At 34.5% G+C, this 21312-nt stretch overlaps 1 protein-coding gene across 1 annotated transcript in view; it reads left to right on the forward strand.

Annotated features, from left to right (window-relative positions):
* The window catches only part of LOC143255911 (TGF-beta receptor type-1-like), a 116953-nt gene that overhangs the window by 66908 nt on the left and 28733 nt on the right, over window positions 1-21312 (forward strand). Inside the window, exon 3 of the mRNA XM_076512333.1 lies at window positions 16028-16182. Within this exon, the coding sequence (XP_076368448.1) occupies window positions 16028-16182 (155 nt within the window). The remainder of the gene's footprint in view (window positions 1-16027; window positions 16183-21312) is intronic.

Genomic DNA, 21312 nt, shown 5'->3' on the forward strand with positions numbered 1-21312 from the left:
GATAAACTTTATTTCAAGCTTTTAGAATATAAATTTATTAAAAATATCAATATTCAAAGAAAGTTTTAATTCTACTTGCTTGTTCAAAAATTTCTGCTTGCAAAATTTACATCAGTAAAATTACAGTGTACTTATTTATTTATTAGTGGCTCGGATGGGCTTGCTTTTGTTCACAAAATAGTTCAATATTTGGAGTTTTGGTTGGTACCTATACGCTCAAATCATCATCAGTATTTAGCCTGTTTCTAAATTTGGTCTTTGTAGCTATGTACAGTGAAAATGTTTGCTCACAAAGATATGTTGTTGGAAAACGCGTCAAAATTTTCAAAGCTCTGTTACTTATTTCAGGGTATTCCATGGCCATTTGAATCGAAAATTATGTAATTTCTTCTTGCTGAAATTTTGTTTTTAGGGTGTAATCAGTTGAAATTTCTATAAGCTGTTCTTTCTCTTTCAAAGGAAAATCATTGGTATATGCAGAATCAACAAAGGGATTTTGAATTCAAAGTAATTTTTCTAAATGAGAAGGAAAGTACTCCTCAATAATTATACACAAATCAGATATGTGCTGGAAGATTGAAACTTTTGCATCTTCACTTAAGGAAATTTCATAAGTAAAAAAACCACTGAGATTTTCGAAGCAATCAAGTTTTTCCATAAGTGTATATTCACCCCAAAGTTTTAACTTATGATGAAGTGCTTCCATTTTACTCTGAGATTTGAAGTACGTTACCCCAGTACCCTGCATTATAGCATTCACTTAATTTAGATACGCAAGTACGTCCGAAAGGTGAGCCACTTTTTGTATCTAACATTTGTCTCTTAGTTTTTATGCAAGTTTAAAATGGCATTCAGATAAAAAGAAACCTATCACCTCACGCAGTTCGTAAAACAGTAAGTGCTTTTCCCTGAGAAAGCCATCAGTATGAAGTAGCAAATATTTATGCAAACTTCCCATATCCTCACAGAGTAAACTGAAGATCCCCGCATTGAGTGGTCTTGATTTTATAAAATTAACTATTTTTATGACATCACCCAATACCTCTTTTAAGTCTTCTTTTCTTTTTTATGCGTGCACTGCGCCTGAAAATTTTCCAATCATAGCTGCAACCTCATCAGTGCAAATACCGGAGCAAAGCTGCCATTGGATCTCAGGTTTTTCCATAAATAAATCAATCACTTTAAATATTTCTTCACCTTTTGTTTGCGTAGGCAATGATTTGCAAATTAGCATGCCTTCAAAACTAGTTTCGTGAATATAGCGAACAAACACAAGCAACATCGTATAACCTGCGACATCTGTTGATTCATCCATCTAAAGCGAAAAAGTTGGACTCGTTTTTACTCTCTTTATTAACTCCGTTAATTTGCTGACATATCCTTGATTCTTCGAGAAACCGAGTTGTCGGAAAGAGGCACAGAGTTAATGTTTTCAAGAAATTTCTCATTAATCGTGCACTCTACCAAATCTTTTGTGCGTGGTTTTATCAAATTGTCTGCGACTGTATGAGCTTCACCTGCTTTTGCGATGCGGTAACTAACACGGTATTAAGCAATAACAGCACCTTTGTTGTGCTGATGGACAAACGAAAGAAATGTAGTTTTCCTTGCGTTCAATTGAAAACACTTTCTTTTGAAATACACAGAAGTTGGATTTTTTAATTGGAATTGTTTGGTTTCTAGATGCCGTTTTAACTTTGCTGGATGCAAGCTACTGTTACTCAATATTGTTTCACATTCAACACACAATCCACTAGGTTTATCTTCATTACCTGTCCATGTAAAACTACATTCAATAAACTTTCATCACACTTTATTTTCTTTGTTTCGGTACTACTTGTATCATCCTGCATTGAAGTGCTTGCACACGACGATAACGCCGATGAATTCGTATTAGGCCTAGGAAGATTTTTACTCGTATCAGATTTATTACTGATACTCAGCCACTTATCCATTATAAGGGTAACAACTAATTAGTAATTATATTTTATATTTTTGGCACTTCAAAAGTATTTTCACTGACACAAAATAGCTTCTTAATAAAAACTCGTTCAAGCACTTGAGTTTTATGATCATACAATGAAATGCTGACCTAAGATCAATGTTGCCATAACGAAGTCAGAAATAAAGATTCGTGGAAAAAAATGGCTAGGCCGCTAGAATAATATATTTTTATAAAGGGAAACCTATTATTTTCTTTTGTTTTTTTTTAACAGAAATGTTTAAGCAAAATAACAAAATATTAAGCCAGATCTGACGAGCGTCTAAATCTCGAACGAAGTGAAACATGACGTCATGCAGCTCATTGGTACCAAGTTTGTCTAATTAAACTACAACGAATCTAACCTAACCTAACAATTACCAATTATAATTGTCATAAATATAATTATACTTCACATAAATATATTTTGAAATCGAAACAATTGATACTGCTTCACAATGTTTCAAATTTGACGTCATGTTTCATTTCGTTTGAGATTTAGCCGCTAATTCAGATGTGGCTTTTCAAAGCTGACATCACGCCACAGAGTTGACCGATGTTTCATTCGAAAATTACTAGGCTATCGTGCATCTCCAATGACGCATGCAATCTTTAGATTGTGCCATATCTACTAGCAACAAGTGAGGCAATGTCGAAGTTAATTGAGATTGTATTAACACTTTCACCTTGAGAACTTTCCCTAAGCTAAATAAAATCGTCTGGCATTAGGCAGAATAAAATACTTAAAAGCCCAATACGCGATAAACGTGTTGTATTAAAGATATATTTTACTTTTTTGTATAGCGTATTCTGATTCAATTTTAAAGTTTTAGGAAACATTTTAACATTCTAAAATTTTCTCGATGATCCCCAGATAACTATAGCGGAACATAAGACCTCTGCGGAGCATATAGTTTGAAAAACCATGCGGCCTAGATCATATCTTCAGATCCACAGTCTGGCACGTTCTCAGTTTTTGGACTACGCTAATCCTATGCGTATTGATAGACCAATTAGCTTGACCCTGTTTCGATTAATAACTTAAAATTTTCATATCTTTAATGTTTACTTGGTCTTATTTATCTTGTTAATGTTTTGTTTGTAGAACCGATGTGTGTGTGTGTGGATCTTGAACGATATCGGTCCGTAAATGAAGCAGCCTAACCACAACAGAAACATAAAAATATAAACGATACGAAGAGTACTGTCTGGAGATTTTCGCAGCAGTCAAAGTATAACTAGTTTGGTTTGTTTATTTACTAGGCTGTCTGATGTTAGTGTAGTCTGTGTATATTAAGATTACAAAACACAAACATGAAGGGAAATATTATACAGACTTGTAAACTGAAGCATCTACCATAGAGTAAAAGCGATGCTTCCGTTAACCTAGCTCTGTGCAACATATAAATTCAGCACATCTCCATTAACCCCAACCCCCTCAAAATTTTATTATGATAAATATGTACAATACGTTAAAGCCGATAAAACCTTCATAAAGTATAATTCTGAAAGAAAAAAAATTCAGCATACATTTAATTCATCGTAAAGCACAGGTTGTTCTGAATATAACCAACTGCAGAATTATATAGGACCACTAGATGGTACCATGACACACATTAATTGTTAAATATTTTCTTTACGCGTGAAGATAGTGTATTTATGATACGAGCAAAAAAATCTGTACAAGGGCTATCTGTGTAAGCTATCCTTAATTTTGAACCTACAGAGACAACAGAAGACGGCTATACAACAGCATCTACCTACAACTTTTTGGTTGTTATAATTGGATAGTGGGACTTGACCGCCATAAGTGTACGGAACACGACTTTTGTAGCAACAGGATGAGAAATCGCTAACCTTCGGATATACAGACTAATTTTTTAGGCCAGGCGCGGCCCTGAAGTAAAGAAACCATTTTACGTTCTTACAATCTCTCCACTACAAACAGTTTTGGGAAGGCTTTACCGCAAGGATCCTGTGAGGCTGAAACCTGTTACATCTGTCCTAAATCGTATTAAACAATTCTATTGTTTTCGAAATATTCCAGTATTGGAAACTTTTATTGAATACTTTTTATATTTTCTCTCGCTTTTTTAATATAATACGAAATGTATCTGCTTGTAAACTGTTTTTCAGGTGTTTATTTATTTATTTAATCGCAATATCATACGAGGGCTGTTCAAAAAATACGCGGACTGTTTGAATTGCGCGGTTCCAGTTGGTTCCAGGGGAATCCGCTTGGTGTCGCTAGGTTTGCACAGATCAGCTGATTATGACGCCATTTCCCGATTGCAGATATCTTCATTTGTGTATTAGCTACGCGGTTTTAAATGAAGTGCGATTTTTTCGTTTGGCGGATTTCAGAATGAATGACCTGAAGGAGCAATGACTTGCTGTGAAATTTTGTGTTAAACTTGGAAATTCTGCGACTGAAACTTTTGCTATGCTTAACACGGTTTACGGTGATGTTGCTATGAAGCGTACGGCATGTTTCAAGTGGCATGAACGTTTTAAGGATGGTCGACAGTCCATTGAAGATGATGAGCGTCCTGGACGTCCTTCCACGTCAACTGACGACCCACACGTCGACAAAATTAACACCCTAGTGCGGGCAAATCAACGTCTGACTGTCTGGGAGCTTGCTGAAGAGTGTGGGATATCAGTTGGATCTTGTTACGAGATTTTGACCGAAAAATTGAAGATGCACCGCGTTGCTGCGAAATTTGTGCCTCAGAACTCGCGAGTCTTTGGCCAAACACTCGATCACTGTTCTTCCCCCCCCCCTACTCACTTGACCTTGCTTCTTGCGATTTTTTATTGTTCCCCAAACTCAAAAGACCCTTGAAAGGAAGAAGATTTGAGACGATTCCCGAGATTAAGGCAAATGCGACGAAGGAGCTGGAGGACATTACAAAAGAAGCGTACCAGGACTGTTTCAACAAGTGGAAACACCGTTGGGATAAGTGTGTGCATTGGGGAGGAGAGTACTTTGAAGGGGTCCCAGACCTGTAACTTCCAAATAAAGTACATTTTGTTTTATGACGTCAGTCCGCGTATTTTTTAACAGACCTCGTATATGATAAAAGTGAGCCTAAATACTTGTCACCCATAAATATAGTACGTACTGCAAAGTATAACAAACAACCACTTAATGCTAGACATATATAATATATCATTTATATAGTATACATAGTATGTATTAAGAAAACAATAAATAGGTAAGTATGGTATTCAAATAAATAAATAATATAATGTTAAAACATTCTTACCGTGATTTTGATTAGTGATTTTGAATAAAATTGATGAAAAATTACACTTCTCCAACTTAAGCCATCTCATACCATAACAGTTGTTTCGGACGGTTTGCTTTTATAAATAGCTTTTCAGTCGGTGATATGTTGATAGTATTCCAGCCATCCAATAGAACCGTGGTTGTATCTTCGAAAGACAAAGGTGGTCTCAATTTAACAGACGTCAAGATGAAAAAGGCGGCGTTTAGGTTAAAATGGTCCTTCAGATCAGTAGATTATAACACATTTCCATCTCTGTTTATCCTCTTTGCCCATTTTTTAGGTAAGTATGGTGATTTAAATCTTGGACACGATGTGAGGTATTGTGACATTCTCCCACGACAGATGTTTCTACATTTTATTGTGAAGTATGAGAGTCATGTAAAACGCTCGTTAGGTGTCGTCGAATCTTCTCAAATAACACAGAAATTGTTTTCTGGCAACCACTGTTTCTCAATGTTTTTGTTCCCACTATGGGATTAAGCACATTCTATAATAAAAATTTTATTAACGCGTGACTAATTCGCTTAAGGGACTTCACTTACGAATTTGTCCCACGTTGGCTTCCCTTAAAAACTATTATAGAGTTATGTCAGGATGTATCTGAAAGTGTGATACCTGTTCAAGTCAGATAGTATTACAAAAAGTTATATGATACTATTCCAGAAGAATGGAAAGACTTGGTTGAAAGAGAAATTCCCCCAATTACAGGTACAACAAAATTTATTTTTGAGATGTGTGATTCAGATGGCGAAAGTGTTATTCACTTAAATGATCTTCCTGTTAAAAACCTGATTAAGTTAATATACCGGAACTCCATCCCCGCTAATGAAGAAATTGCTGCATGGAAAGATATTTTAAGAGATACTAACTGGGAAAAAATACATAAATATACTTATCACTCATTTAAAGGCTTTGTCTTTGCTGATGTGGATTATTTATTTTATCACAATGCTTTAATGACGAACAATACACTTGTTCATATGCAAAAACATGATACTGATTTATGTACACTTTGTGGTAAAGACATTGAAACAATGAGATATTTATATTGCCTGTGTCCAATGGTTCAACCCTTTTGGACATTAGTTTTCGACACTATTTCCTTTATCATTCAAAAACCAGTACCAATGAATCAGAAACGGCGAATTCTTGTACAGGGCTTCCTATAAGGATTAAGATAAGATGACAGACTACAGTGTATGTTTTTTTTTATTAATATTGTATTATGACCGTTAGGAAAATTTGTTTAGCCAAAAATATCTATTTAAATCTGTTGTCATTTCATAAGGGTCAGTTAAGAAAGAAAATAAGTTTTGATTATTCCAGATATGTAATTCGTAAATGATGTCAATTTTTTCTTTCAATTTTATTCTAAACTTGTTCGTCCTTGTTCGCAACGTTACATTATTGTGTGTCCTTTGATATGAGCAATAACAGATAGTGTTAGGTGCATTCAATCCTATATAACTGTGTATTTGATTTTTGTACTTTTGTATGTAATATATGTGATTATGAGCAGGGGCGTAGATTTTTCACACTCGATGGGGGTGATGATTTTTGCAACCACTTATGTGGACTGTTCAATTTGCAAATTGGTAATGTCTGATTACGTGAACCTGAAAGCTGTCAACATGCAATCACAAAGTAATCTTGTTGCCACGATACTTCAAGGTTTCCATGTAGTTTGTATAAGTGAGGTGTTGTGAACAGTTTTCAAAATGTTAATAGAATAAAGACAAATGTGTCATAAATTAACTACCACATGAATTTATTCCTGCACACTGCACAGTATAAAAGATGACCATTATACTTGACAAGGTTACTAATAACTTTCATTGCATGAATTACGTTTTCAAATATTAATAAAATTAGTAATTACCCTTGATAAGTTTATATCTACTGAAAAACTGTTCACGTTGTTTGATAAAAATAATTGAAATGTCTTTGCAAACTCTTGAAAATTACACATCAATACAATGTAGCACATAATTATTCATACTTTTCATTGCAGTAAGATTCATTTAGTCCTCTAGTCTACATGTTCCCAAACGTAGACCTCCTTTGTGATGATCTGTTTATGAATTCTTTCATAAGCTCTTCTATATTTATGTTGTCGACCTCATCTTTGTGAGTGTGAAAAACTGCCACACGGTTGAGGCGGCACTGAGACATAGTTCACTTTAACAACGTTTTCAACCGTCTTAATGCAGAAAAGCTGCGTTCACATTCGCAGTTGGATACTGGACATACAAGCAAAATTTTCATGAGAAGAAACACTTCATTAAACATCTGCTGGCTTGTTTCATGCATTTTACAGTAAGCATCCTTCGCACCTTTTAGAGATACTGCTTTTGTTGTTTCTTTGAACATGGGCAACTGAAACTCGAGCCGTTGTGCAGAGATTTCTGGATAGAAGTTTATAACCGAGTTGTCAATCTTGCCAGATGTGATCATGTTCTCAAGTGCCAGGTATTGCCTCAAGTCATTGTTGTGTGCATTGAATCTAGTGGTCAGATGTTCTATGACTGTGTCCACAAATTCAAAATATTGGCTTCTGTAGTAATCTCTAGCTGTTGCAGAATGGTGTGCTGAGCCATCACCTGTGATCCTTCTGGGGGGTCTGCGAATGCGTGGTAGTTCAATAGGCACCAGATCTAGGGAAATTATCTTTTTCTCAGCTTCATCAAATATCTTGTTGTAATTTTCCTTTGTTCGCAATACCCGCAATTGCTCAACTGTCATTGCAGATGATTCACTCATGCCAGATACTGTCGCTGATTTTGCTTGGAATGCACGGTTTAGTTCATCCAATGCAGCTAATGGATGCTGAGCCGTCTACAATCTTAAAACTGTCTTTCCTTTGTCAAATCTGTCCAGCAGACTTCGTGATTTCACTGATACATCTGATTTTTCATTTGCTAATTCAGACAAAGAATCAACAATGTCACTGTAGTGATCATTAGCACATGTAATTGCAGATAGACGGCACAACCAGCATGTTGGACAAAGTGGGCGGATGTATTTAACTGGGCCATTGTGGCTGTCTGACGATACAATATTTTCAAAGATTGTCTTGTATTTGCCTGACCTCTGAAGCAAGACACCAAGTTCATGTACCCACTAGATAGAGATCTCGAACACATTCACAAGCTTCAACTGCATGTTGCATTATTAAATTAACCTTGTGTGCTCTTCAGTGAAAAAAAAAAAAGCTGACAGTTGCTTCTCTTTTATTTTTGTCTGGCATCCACTGTACGCACTACTCATGTTAGCGGCTTTATCATAAGTTTGTGCTCTTAATCCTGACAGTGGTAAATTGAGTATAGTCAATACATCCAGTGTAGTCGAGGATATTGTTTCACCAGTTCTATTGGAAACACTGTACAAACCAAAAAATGTCTCATGAACGTCAAGGTTCTCATCTACGTATCGTACACATATTGCTTCCTGTTCGACACCTGTAACATCTTGAGTGCCATCAACCATTAATGCAAAGATTTTACTTTGCTGCACTTCGTGTGCTATGTTCCTCAGTATTTGATGGCTGAACATCTCCATTATTTCATTCTGAGCCTGGGGTGATGTGAATGTGGTTTTCTTTGACGAGTAGGCTGTCAACTCAGGATCTTCCTCTTTCAGGAGCTTCATTAACTGCAGGAAGTTCCCCTCCATATTAATATGTCCACGTAATGCTAAACCTTGACGCAGTAAAAACGTAAACTTCTGAATATTTTTGCTAGACTTCTTTTGCATTCTTCCTACTGCTTCTTTTTCCCATCATGTAGCTGGACAGTCACTGAAGTTACATCAAGTGAACCTTCTGGAGATATAGCGAATCTGTGCTGAGAGGAGGATTGGTGCTCGTTGAATTTCTGTTTTGTCATTTTGCAGTTGCAAAAACCGGTGGATATGAAGGTATACTCCACTGGTCTCTCCAATTTCCCTGTAAAAATGCTTCTATTTTCTACCTTGGCACAATGAAAGCATATGACTTTTTGAGTGTGATTGTCGAAGTGCAGCCATGGGAACTCATCAAACCACTTGCCCTGGAAGTTGATATTTTGAGATTTTGCTTTCTGTCGTGGTATTAGTTGTGCGTCTGGATGATATGGCTTTCCACACTGTATCTGTGGGGTGTCAGATTTTTCATTACTGCACAAACTTGTTTCACAACTATCTGGTGGTTCATGATTTTCAATAGTTGCACAAGCATTTTCAGACTCGTCCTCTGATGAACATGTCATTTCCCCTGTATGGCAAGTTTCTATTCCTTTGCTTGTCATAATTGGAATCTGTTTTCCAGATGACTCAACAGGCTAAAATACAGTCTTTATTGAAAATCTAACGTACAACGAACGAAAATAGAACAGAAGGGAAGTAGGACTGAACTGTAGAATGTATTTAAGTCGAACGCGCGAACCTCACAGTGACTACCGAGCCGATTGACCGCCTGGGCATCGCTGGGACAATAATGTGCTAGTTACAACACAAGTAATTGCAAGTTTCTCGAAAAAATACTTTAACAGGAATATAATGTATTTGTGATTGTTTAAGTTCATCAAAAGGCAAACCCGTTGTGATATAATGTCTATAAGCATGTCTATTAAATAAAAACACCTAAACAAAAACTAGCAATACAATTCGAGTAGAGGCTTCAGACCGTGGAAATCGCTCCTTTTGTGTTCTAATTATACAAGAAAATACAATATTTTTACTATCTATGATAAGAGAATATATTGTTCTTTTACCATAAAGCACAAGCACTTTATTAGAGGGCGGTGATAACCTCAAATTTCATGGACTAATGAGAGCCACAAACACAGGTATAATGAGTCCTCTTGTAAAATCGAGGCTTAGACTAAAGGGAGCAGAGGGTGTGATGTAGGGCACGTCTGGATCCAAGCAGCCTGAACCTGTTGTTAACTGTACACTAAACGTACACTGTGGTCAGCGACTTTGGCAGCTAAGGAGAGTAAGGCGTTCGACAATAAAACCAGCTGGACATGCATAAGAACAAATGGCGTAGGAAAACCGCACAAAATACACATAAGATTGATGCAGCTCCAAGTTACAAATGGCCTGCCAGATCTAGATCACAGGAGTTTGCGCTTGGGAGTAATATTTTCGAATTTCATGCTGTGTTCAATCTGTTGTGATGAAAATTTTACTTAATCTTACACTAGTACAAGACGTGGGTAGATTCTGTGATAGTGCTTGCAAGCCTTGCATGTATACTTAGGCCTACTGACTGATACGAACTATTGCTTAGATCGAAAAGCTTAGAAGCACGCCTATGTTAAAGATGTACATTTCGGCTACTGAAAAAACCTACATCTAGGCATATTTATGTAATTCGATTGGTAAGAACACGAGAATCACAAGAACAAACACACAATTTGTAGGCCTGTGATGCAATGAAACAATTCAGCAGGCCAAACTGTATGGGGGATGATTGTATGCACCATACCTTCCACCTAAAATGAAGGTGGGATGTATCCCACCCATCCCCCCAGGATCTATGAGGCCTCTTCAAGAGGTTTGTACAAAAAAAAAAAAGTTATAGCGCAGACTTCATAGAGTGAAGTCAATGAAAGAATCCCCAACCCCTACACAAAATCCATCCTTCTATGTTAGTATTATTTTATTGCTATAACATGTGGTAATTCGATATAAAAATTCCTTGCTTTTCTGCCCTTTTATGTATCAACATATCGACCTAGGGCAAACTTCCCACTTGTAAGTTTTTATCTTAGATTCATTACGTTTCAATTATGTGAATCTTATTGTTTTAATGTAAGGAGAACAGGTGCCGTCTGTTTGTTTGTTTGTTTGTTTTGGAATTTCGCACAAAGCTACTCGAGGGCTATCTCTGCTAGCCGTCCCTAATTTAGCAGTGTAAAACTAGAGGGAAGGTAGCTAGTCATCACCACCCACCGCCAACTCTTGGGCTACTCTTTTACCAACGAATAGTGGGGTTGACCGTCACATGATAACGCCCTCACGGCTGGGAGGGCGAGCATGTTTAGCGCGACGCGGGCGCGAACCCGCGACCCTCGGATTACGAGTCGCACGCCATACGCGCTTGGCCATGCCGGGCTGGGTGCCGTCTGTAACACACATGTTATAAACAAAACCCTATAGAAGCTGGTTGTGATATCTGCGTCCTTGATAAAGTTTAATAATAATAATAGTAGTGTAACAAAATTGTAATAATAATTACATGTAATTGTATTGATTCAAAGCCTTATTATTTATATACAGTTATTTACGTAGTCCTTTATGCTAATTATTAATACCATGTGCTTGCAGCAGTGTTATTGTAACATTTGTTTAAAAATTGTTTGTGGAAAATAAAGATTTTTGTGATTTTTTTTCTTCAGATAATCATTTTAAATTTAAATGGACGTTTTAGTCTACTGGTAAATTGTTTACACCAGTCACAGAAAATTTTAATTTATTAAATGATTAGATTTTTGTAATTATTAACGGATTTCTTTTTTCTAACACAAAATTTTAACTGTCCGAACACAAACCCACGATAGTTTTATTCTCTTAATTGGCACATGTTCTACTGTAATCCCTGTAAGATTAATTCGACAATATCCGGGTTTTTTTTTTTCCATCACGTACAGATTTTTTTTTCCAAAATCTCATATGTACTTTTACATAAATGAATCGTTTCCATTGAAACAGGGCCACATTTTGTTACGCTTAAAATGTTGACAACCACTGGCTATAGATTATTTTGTATCAATCGTGATGTAAGTATCGTATCGATGGTTCTAGAACCTACGAGAAACATACCGCTAGTATATAAACGGTTAACAGGCTGCATGACGTGTCATTTCTGGATAGGATTTATTTGTGTGTGCAATTTGACATTACTTTTTTTTAAATTTTCAATTGTATAAGAGATTGTGCAAGTGACCCAGATGTATTCTGTTATGTTTGTGGTAAACTTTTTGTTAAGAAATAAAGGCAAAACATTGCAAAATTTGCCAAAAAAAAAATGTATTACGCGTATTTTGGAATAAAACTTGCCAACAATTTTTGTATCTGTTTTTTCTTCCTGATTTGTAAAAATTCCTTTTATAATATTAAAAGTTGATATTATTTGCGAAATATGCATAGCTGAAATAAGGAAAATCCGTTATTAAAACCAAAATGACTTTTATGAAGTTTAACTTCTCAGGCCTGTGTAATTAATACAGCAGGCGATAAAAGCATCAGAATTAGAGTAACTGGCAGATCTGTAACGTCTGTGCTGTTTAATAATTACTAATTTCAATTTTTATGAATATATGAAAAAAAAGGATTATTTATAAATGTTACTTACATTTGCTTAAAAGATTCTTGTGCATCATATTTTACTAATAAATTTGAAACATAATTAGTTAGTTTACCTGTGTTTCTTTATGTATTGATGATGCTCAGAATTTGTCTGGGTGAATAATATTTTCATTCGGTGCCAACAGAATCAGTTAACATCTGATAAATACTTGTGAGGAGGGTAGTAGTTCTGTATTTCCATAGAAAATTATTTCACAAAATTATAGTTCTGATCAAATAGAACTGATTTTAGTACAATACTTCCCACATGAATGGTCATTCTCTTGTGACATAATTAAAGCTATAACCTCTAGATGCCATCTACTCAATCAGTAAAGGAAGTTGCTGCTGTTAATCTGTTTCTCCACAATGTGTTAACATGTAGAAGTTTGCTAGAGAACAACAAAGGCAACAAAAATAGAAACAACTCAACTGTTTTCTAAACGATCTATTTATGCTAAAACAGAATAAATCTGAATAAATGAAAAATTGTAAAAATTCCTACATTAATAAAAGAATGAGATCCAGTATCCCAACATACTACGTGACTTTCTGCTGTTTGCTGGCATTTACATATTCATTGTTGAAGAAATAACTTTTTGACAATATTAATAATTTGATGAACTTAACTGATGGAAGTAATAGATTAGCATTGTTTTAACATCTAACAAAAGCAATTACTTGTCATACATGGCATCAGTAGTCAACACGTAATCAGTTAAATGCATACAATCTTTGGTACTGCATAGATATAAATTAGTGTAATCAAAACATACAGATGTCCACCTGTGGATATATATATATATAAAAAAAAATTACAACATACTTATATATTTTCTCTTCTTTGTTAATTTCTTATTTTGGTTTTGAGATTTCAAAGGTCACTGCACAGGATGTAATTCTGCAGAGAATTTATAATAATAATCTATAATTAAATACTTTTTTTTTTTCAAATTAGGCAAGCTTATGAACTTCAAATGAATATGGATGATTTACCAGAGTTATAGTGCATATGGTTCATTTGATCTTGAATTACTTTCAGAGACTTGGAGAAGATTTATGAGACAACAATGTTTCCTTCCTGTACATATCATAACTCTACTTAAAAACATTACCCTTTTGTACACTACCTGGAAATGTTTGGTACTTGGGTTGTTGTTAAATTCACCCACTATTCTAAATGATATTGTGACTTTTTATATGTCAAAATGTATGACATTGGTTTGTTCATCTAAGCAAATAACATTCAATATGTCAACTGAAACATACGAGATTATTTGTAGACAGACATACCTTGCAACTTTATGTATAACCAATAAAGTTATGGACCCACAGTCAATTTGATGGATAAATAGTTTGGAAAAACATTTTTAAAAAAATGATTGGGTCAGGTCCCATTAGTAATTTTAGGGTTAATGATTGGTGTATGTAATAAATATGTTTTATTCTTTAAGTATCATAAACTGTGTTGCAAATCATTATAAAGAAGAAAAAGCTGATATTTGTATTATAATAAATATTTATTGTGTTTGGATATTAAATCTTTAACGTGTTGCAATGTGTCTGTGCAACAATTTTTAATGTAGTCTTAATTTCATGATACTGTAGTTTTAACCTTGATGTGCTTAATTAGGTTTGGCTTATGCAGTGGTAATACATCTGGTGCTCATTTCTGAAGATAAAATGGATTACAGTATCATGTACTTGCAGTTCATATGTACATTACAGGCTTTTATAAATTAAAATAAGGAATTAATCATAACACAAAAATTATCTCAGGATGGATGGCATGGATATTGACACTTTTACTAATAAAGCAGAGAACAATGTTTTGATTTTCCTATTAGTAGTAAGTGATAATACCCATACCAACCATCCTGAGGTACATTTTTACTTCAAGTGGATTTCTGGTCATCATGTAATCATAACACATACTTAGTTTATAAGATCCATTTCAGTTTGTTAGACACCCTTGTCAGGTGGTGGATTTGGAGAATTTTACTTAATATATGCTTATGTACATTGTTGTTTTCAAGTTTAATGGAGTTTGACCAAATTCACTTTTAAAAAATTTGGATGCCTATAAGGACCAGTTTTGAAGATTTGTAAATAGAAGCAAAATTCTGTCATAAATGTGGTTCTAATATTTGAATTCTGTTTGTCATAGTTAACAGTATTTTTTATTATTACTAGAAACTATCAAATGTCAAGTTTAATAAAACATTCAATTTAATATTGCAATACTATTGGAATTAGCAATTCACATGTTAATTAATTATACATTTTCATCCTTGCTGGTTTAAGGCTATAACAACTGAAGTTAATCATTGTTGTATTAAAATGTATTTTTAGTCACTGATGGGAAACTTTCTATGTGACTTTTTTATTTTAACTTGTAACTGTTGAAAACTTGTTACCAGAAATTATGTGGCTATGGCATACAATTAATTCTTCAGAGAAAAGGAAAGTTTTAATTCTTTGGTGGTAAATAAACAGCCCTGTTCATTCTATTAAAGATACTTTTTTTGTGTTAGTATTGATATGGACTAGGATTACAGATGTCAACCATGCAAGAGTCAAGTAATGGTTAGATATATTGTTAAGAAACAAGTATTTTTATTATCGTTTTAATAATGTTGCAAAATATGTTACTAAAACACAAAGTGGTTATCAAGCATTTACATAAGTGAGCATTTCTAAAGGAAAGATGGTGATATTTTTAAATTTATCACCCAGTCTGTGAGTTAGAGAGATGTATTTTATGAGTTGATTCCCAAACAAAGCTTTCTGGTACTCTTTTTTTTTTATCTTTTTGCTCCTTAGCTTATGAATAGAGATATGAACTCCTTAAAATACCTGGAACCTGATTTTCTCACCAGCATAGCTGAATTTGCACTACTTTCCTAGCTAGGACAGAGTAAAACCCATACCCCAATCCAAAAGTCCACACAAAACATGATAGTAACTGCACAATGTTGGACCATCTAGTTCCTTAGCTTTATAAAATTTGTTTTCTTCTTGATTATTTCAAGCTTTGTTGATAAAGATGCCTAGGAAAGCTCAACAAAACTGACTTACCTGTGTAATCAGCTAAGTGCAGCACCTACCTGAATATGAATAGTTAAAATTTTATATAAGAGTTGCACAGTCTGCCAGTCTCCTAAGTACCATATCATTGTGGTTAAACACTACTCAGAAGTGAGATTTTGTTGTAACCTGAATGTCAGAAACCATGACACCCATCTGTTGCCCACACAATTTGAGTAAGACTGAATTCAATTTTACTGAGTTGCAGACTGAGTGTTAATGAAAACAAGTTTTTTTCTTTAGAGAAATAATGCAATAATGAAGAAATTTATACAGGTTAAATTAATTTTATACAAATAGTCTGAATAAAATAACTTCCTTTTGTTTTCTTAAACAGGTGCATCCCAAAGAATAGTATGTTTCTTCAGAACAAACCATTATACTGTCAAAACTCAGAACGTGCAAGTTCCCGTTTTGTAATTAAATGCTGTAAAGAATACGACTTCTGTAATCGTTTTCTCTCCCCAACACTAACACCCCCTACAACAGAAGGTAAGACAAACTTTATTCACAATGGTGCCTAAAAGTTTTAATTTACATAGGCTTGTTTGTTTATTTTTTAAGTCCAAGTATTGAAATAAAGTGAACTTTATATGTAATCATTTACTTTCCTTTTTTTAGCCATTGCAAATAGCTGCAGGTTGAAATTTCACATTTTTAACTTCAGATCAACTAACTGGTACCCTAAATAGTGTCATAGTAGAGAATTCATCGCAACTTACAATGAAGATTTATAGTTATATCTCTATATAAACATATTACTAATGTATTCAAAATTTTAACTTTCTTTAGTTTTGCAACTCTACAGCTATGAATTCCCATATACCAATCTATATATTTGTAACCTTGACTCCCAACATGTATAAACCTCACTTACAGTGGTTTAGTTATGTTTTCCTATAAACATAAGTTTAAAGATGTCTCCTAAAAATTTCTTATATATCTAAAATTATATAAAGATCTTTTAACTGTTGCTTCCTCAAGACTTCTCTTTCTTCATTGGCTGTATTTAACTTTCTGTTATTAGACTAATAACTTAGCAGAACTACAAACCCTTCCTTATATACATACATACATACATACTCTAAACTTTCCTTTTATATACTTAGCTGTGAAATACTGTAAAGATTTTCCCTATATCTGTACCTATGTAAATCATTTGTAATTGAGTAATGGTACCTTCTTATGATTTATTTAAATTTATACCAGTGTATATCTGCAATTTTGTGTCAATGTTCTCTACAAATTTGTTCATTAGGTATTTCTTAACAGTAAATATTTAAGCAGATGTATAGATATGATTTCCTAAAAGCTATACACACAGGTCTGTAGGTGTGATGTGAAACCATCTGACCATCTGATTTTTTATGTAGATCAGCAGCTATGATTTTGTATACAGTCCACACACACACACACACACGTGTATAATATTTATACATGCATAACTATGACCTTTAGGGGTTGATTTATAGCTGTATCTGTAACCACAGCTTAGTGTTAATTTTCTGTAGACATGTACATCATTCTGTTGACTTTACCATACAGACATGTAACAGTAAATCTGCAAACACTTTTGATGTAAATGTATAATTAAAATGAGCTATAGTATTTAGATAATGTTCATTGAGATGTATACCTATGACTCTTTATAAACTATATGGTTAAAGCTGTGACTTGTGTACCAACTGTACATTTATATGGTTATGACTCTTTATAAATTATTCATAGAGATGTAGAGCAGTGACTCAAAGACTGTCATACACATTTAGCTATGATCTTTTATAAACTGTCTGAAAAGCTGTGGCTGTGATTCTCCATTTACTTTCCACGTTGCACTGTGGCTGTGATTCTCTGTTTACTTTCCACATAGTGCTGTGGCTGTGATCCCCCGTTTACTTTCCACGTAGCGCTGTGGCTGTGATTCTCCGTTTACTCTCCACGTTGTACTGTGGCTGTGATTCTCTGTTTACTTTCTACGTAGCGCTGTGGCTGTGATCCCCCGTTTACGTTCCACGTAGCCCTGTGGCTGTGATCCCCCGTTTACGTTCCACGTAGCCCTGTGGCTGTGATTCCCCCGTTTACTTTCCATGTAGCGCTGTGGCTGTGATTCCCATTTACTTTCCACGTAGCGCTGTGGCTGTGATTCCCCCGTTTACTTTACATGTAGCACTGTGGCTGTGATTCCTTGTATGCCTTCCACATATATTTCTAGTATTACTCATTTTCAGAATATAGTTGAGGCTACAGACAAATTTTCTTCATTTGTAGAAATAACTATGGCTCCAGCAGATTTCTTTTTCAAATAGAATTAGATTTCTAGTCATGATTTTAGGCTGTCTTCTGTATTCTAAACAAAGTTTCATCCTGAAGGTGCCATTATGATGGCATAACAGGAATTACTACATTTGAATATAACTTTCACAATTCTTCTTTTCACTCAGGTGCTTCAGTCAGTCACAGATATTTCCTCTATATCACCTTTTTTGGTGTCTTTTCACAAAGAACAGACCATATCTGGCATTAATCTGCTGTATTCATAATGACTTTTGTAAAGAAGCTCTGAAGTCCATCCTTCCACCTGATGATTCAACAGGTGAGAGGAGGAGAGAACAAAAACTGTTGTAGATGTGATGTACAGACTGTATGTGGCTTGCTAGTGCTTTTTCTTTCCCTGTCTCTATTGTTTCTTTGCTTTGACTTTCTTTCTCAGAATTTTAAACTAAATGTGTACATTAACCCATTTTTAACATTGCAATCACAATTATGCACTTGTGTATCTAGAAACATAACTTTATGATAATTTGGATATTCAACAGTAAAGTTAATGTGTTCATGTTTATTGTTTAAATAGTTCAAAATCTCTGGAACAACACTTAGATTCTTAAAATGTCAAAAATATCATTTACTTTCCTCTAAGAATATAATGGTTTAAAAGACCACAGACTGTCATTGAATTATTATTTTTCATGAAAATAAAGAAAACAAATTAGCTAAAAGAACCAGTCTAGAACCTATAGCTAAACCATCAGTCTGATCATAAAGGTTTTCCCTGAACAGAAAGTGCAATTCTTTAGTGGTAAAATTTAATAACTTCAAAAATGCAATTCTTGGAATCCATAACTAATTTTAAGTGTAATTAAAAATTGTATATTCAGCTGGATTACTTCTTTCAAAGGAATGCTAGTATACAAAGATTCAGTATCAAAACTTGCACTACATACAAGTAAATGGCAATTGTGCACAAATAAAATATCAAAAATGAACATACAACATTGAATTGTTGCACAATAAAATCAACTCTATTATAAATGGGGCACAGCCCTAAACAGACTCTACATGTTTTGAAAACACTCTTTGCTACCATCATCAGGAGTAGGAGTTAAACTTGGGCATCAACTTCTATAATTATATCACCTTCATATTATATAAACCTACTTTACATATTCAGCACCATCTTAGCCTTGAATGCAGTTCTGTCCAACCCTTCTTGAGAAGCTTATAAAATAAATCTCTAGTATTTCAATTATCCCACATCTAGACCAGAATCTTTATTCAAGATAATAGCTTGTTCTTCTCAGTTACTGATTTTTCTCTAATATGTAGTTCTCACTTAAACTGAACATGATTTATCAATATAATATTTTACCAGTCTGTGACACAAAATTAGCTTTCCTTATCTCCTGCTAAAGTGGATTCATTCACTTTACATTTGTCTAAGTGTTTTGTAATGCTAAATATCAGGTTTTTATATGTTTGATCAGTACAAATTAGATTACAAATCCAAGGAACAAATTTTATGGATCTTCTCTTAAAATGTAATTGATTATTTATAAAATGTACTTAATGTAATCATAACACAACTCATAAATACTAAATCTTTTTCTATTATTATTTCAGATTTTATTATAATTTTTTTGCTAAAATGACTGAGCATAGCCTAATTCTTAGCACATCTGGACTGTGAATCTGAGGATTCATGATTTATAACACATTATTGCACAAGTATGATTCTCACTTTGAGATCATGTGTGTGTACTATGTGAAAGAACATTAAATCTCACTAATTGATCATATAAGAGTAACCCATGAGTTGGAAATCCTGTTGATGACCTGCCTTCTGTTTAATCTGTCAGTTCAAAATTAAGGATGGCTGTATGTAGATAACCCTTCTATAGCTTCACACAAAATTCTGAAAAGAAATTATCTTTGTAAACAAATATCCTGGTCTCTAGTAATTGTTAGATTACATGTACAATGCGACTCTATGACATTTCGCAGCCGCAATTTCGCACCTGACTCTTGGCAGCCAACAATTTAACAGCCGAGCTCGTTGGTAGTGGACAATTTCGCACCCAGGAAAATTGGCAGCGAATGATTACCCAGCCAAGCAATACATAGTTAAGTTATGGTGTTCATGATGTTACTAAAGTTAACTTAACAACAAATTAACATCCATTTGAAAATTGACGTTACTATTAAACCTGGGAAAAAAAAACATATAAAATGTCTGCGTTTACTGTTAGAACTTAACACATAGTCTTCTCGTTAAACTTTCATTGATTTATTTTAAAACATTTTGAAACAGCCGATTAGTAACATCATGAACAGCACAGTAACTTACGTAACATCAAACAGAGGAATGCCAAAGGCAGGCAACAATGGATACGTTTATTTATTCGATAATGGTAGCAAGAAGAGACAATAAAGTAACTTTCTACATGTGTGAAAATTACAGAACTTTGCACTGCCCAGCGAGGATTCATGTCAGAAACGATACAGTTACAGCTCGCCTCAAGGAGCACAGCCACGTACCCGATGGACCTAGAAAATCCGTCCTGGAAGTTGTATCTGCAATTAAAACACAGGCAGGTGCTTGTGCGGAGTCGCCTATTACCATTTTGGCTAACACCACCACCACAGTAGCGCCAGCTGTTGCAGCAAGCCTACCACATGCGGACAACCTCAAGCGCATGATACAGCGGACGCGCTTAAGGTTACTTTAAGACCACTACTTTAAACTGTGAACAGATGCGGCAGCATGGCTGTATGATATACGAGTCTTTTTTTTCTTAAACTGTATTGTTGATGTAAATACTCGGCTGGGTAATCATCCGCTGCCAATTTTCTGGGTGTGAAATTGCGGTTTCGAAATGTCGGGATATCGTATAATGCACCTTTTATTTGTGTAAATAACATTTACAAAAGGGTGAACAAGTATTGTCATAAAAGAAAAAAAGTATTAGTTGGCATTAAAACAAAACTCTTGGCTTTGGCTTACATGAACAGGGGCATTACTGAGGGAAGGTGTGGGTTGGTGCAATCAAACCTATTTTTTTGAGCACTGACAGATATTAATGTCATGAGTTGTCACACGTACTTCCAGGTTGATAGTGGAACCAATATCAGCAGCACACTTGTAGCATATTCAAACATATACTGTCCAGCAAAAAACATACTGTAAATCACATTTTAACCAGAACAAATTCTTTGTATTTTTGATTATCCTAGCCAGTTTTAATGTAATACAATATGGTGCTTAAACTGTATGATTCAAATAACAGTATATGTACGTTATTTATATGATAAGGCTCAAAATAGTGATAATTTGCTTGAATATGTATT

Source organism: Tachypleus tridentatus, chromosome 7 (genome assembly GCF_004210375.1).
Source record: "Tachypleus tridentatus isolate NWPU-2018 chromosome 7, ASM421037v1, whole genome shotgun sequence".
NCBI classification, from domain to species: domain Eukaryota; kingdom Metazoa; phylum Arthropoda; class Merostomata; order Xiphosura; family Limulidae; genus Tachypleus; species Tachypleus tridentatus.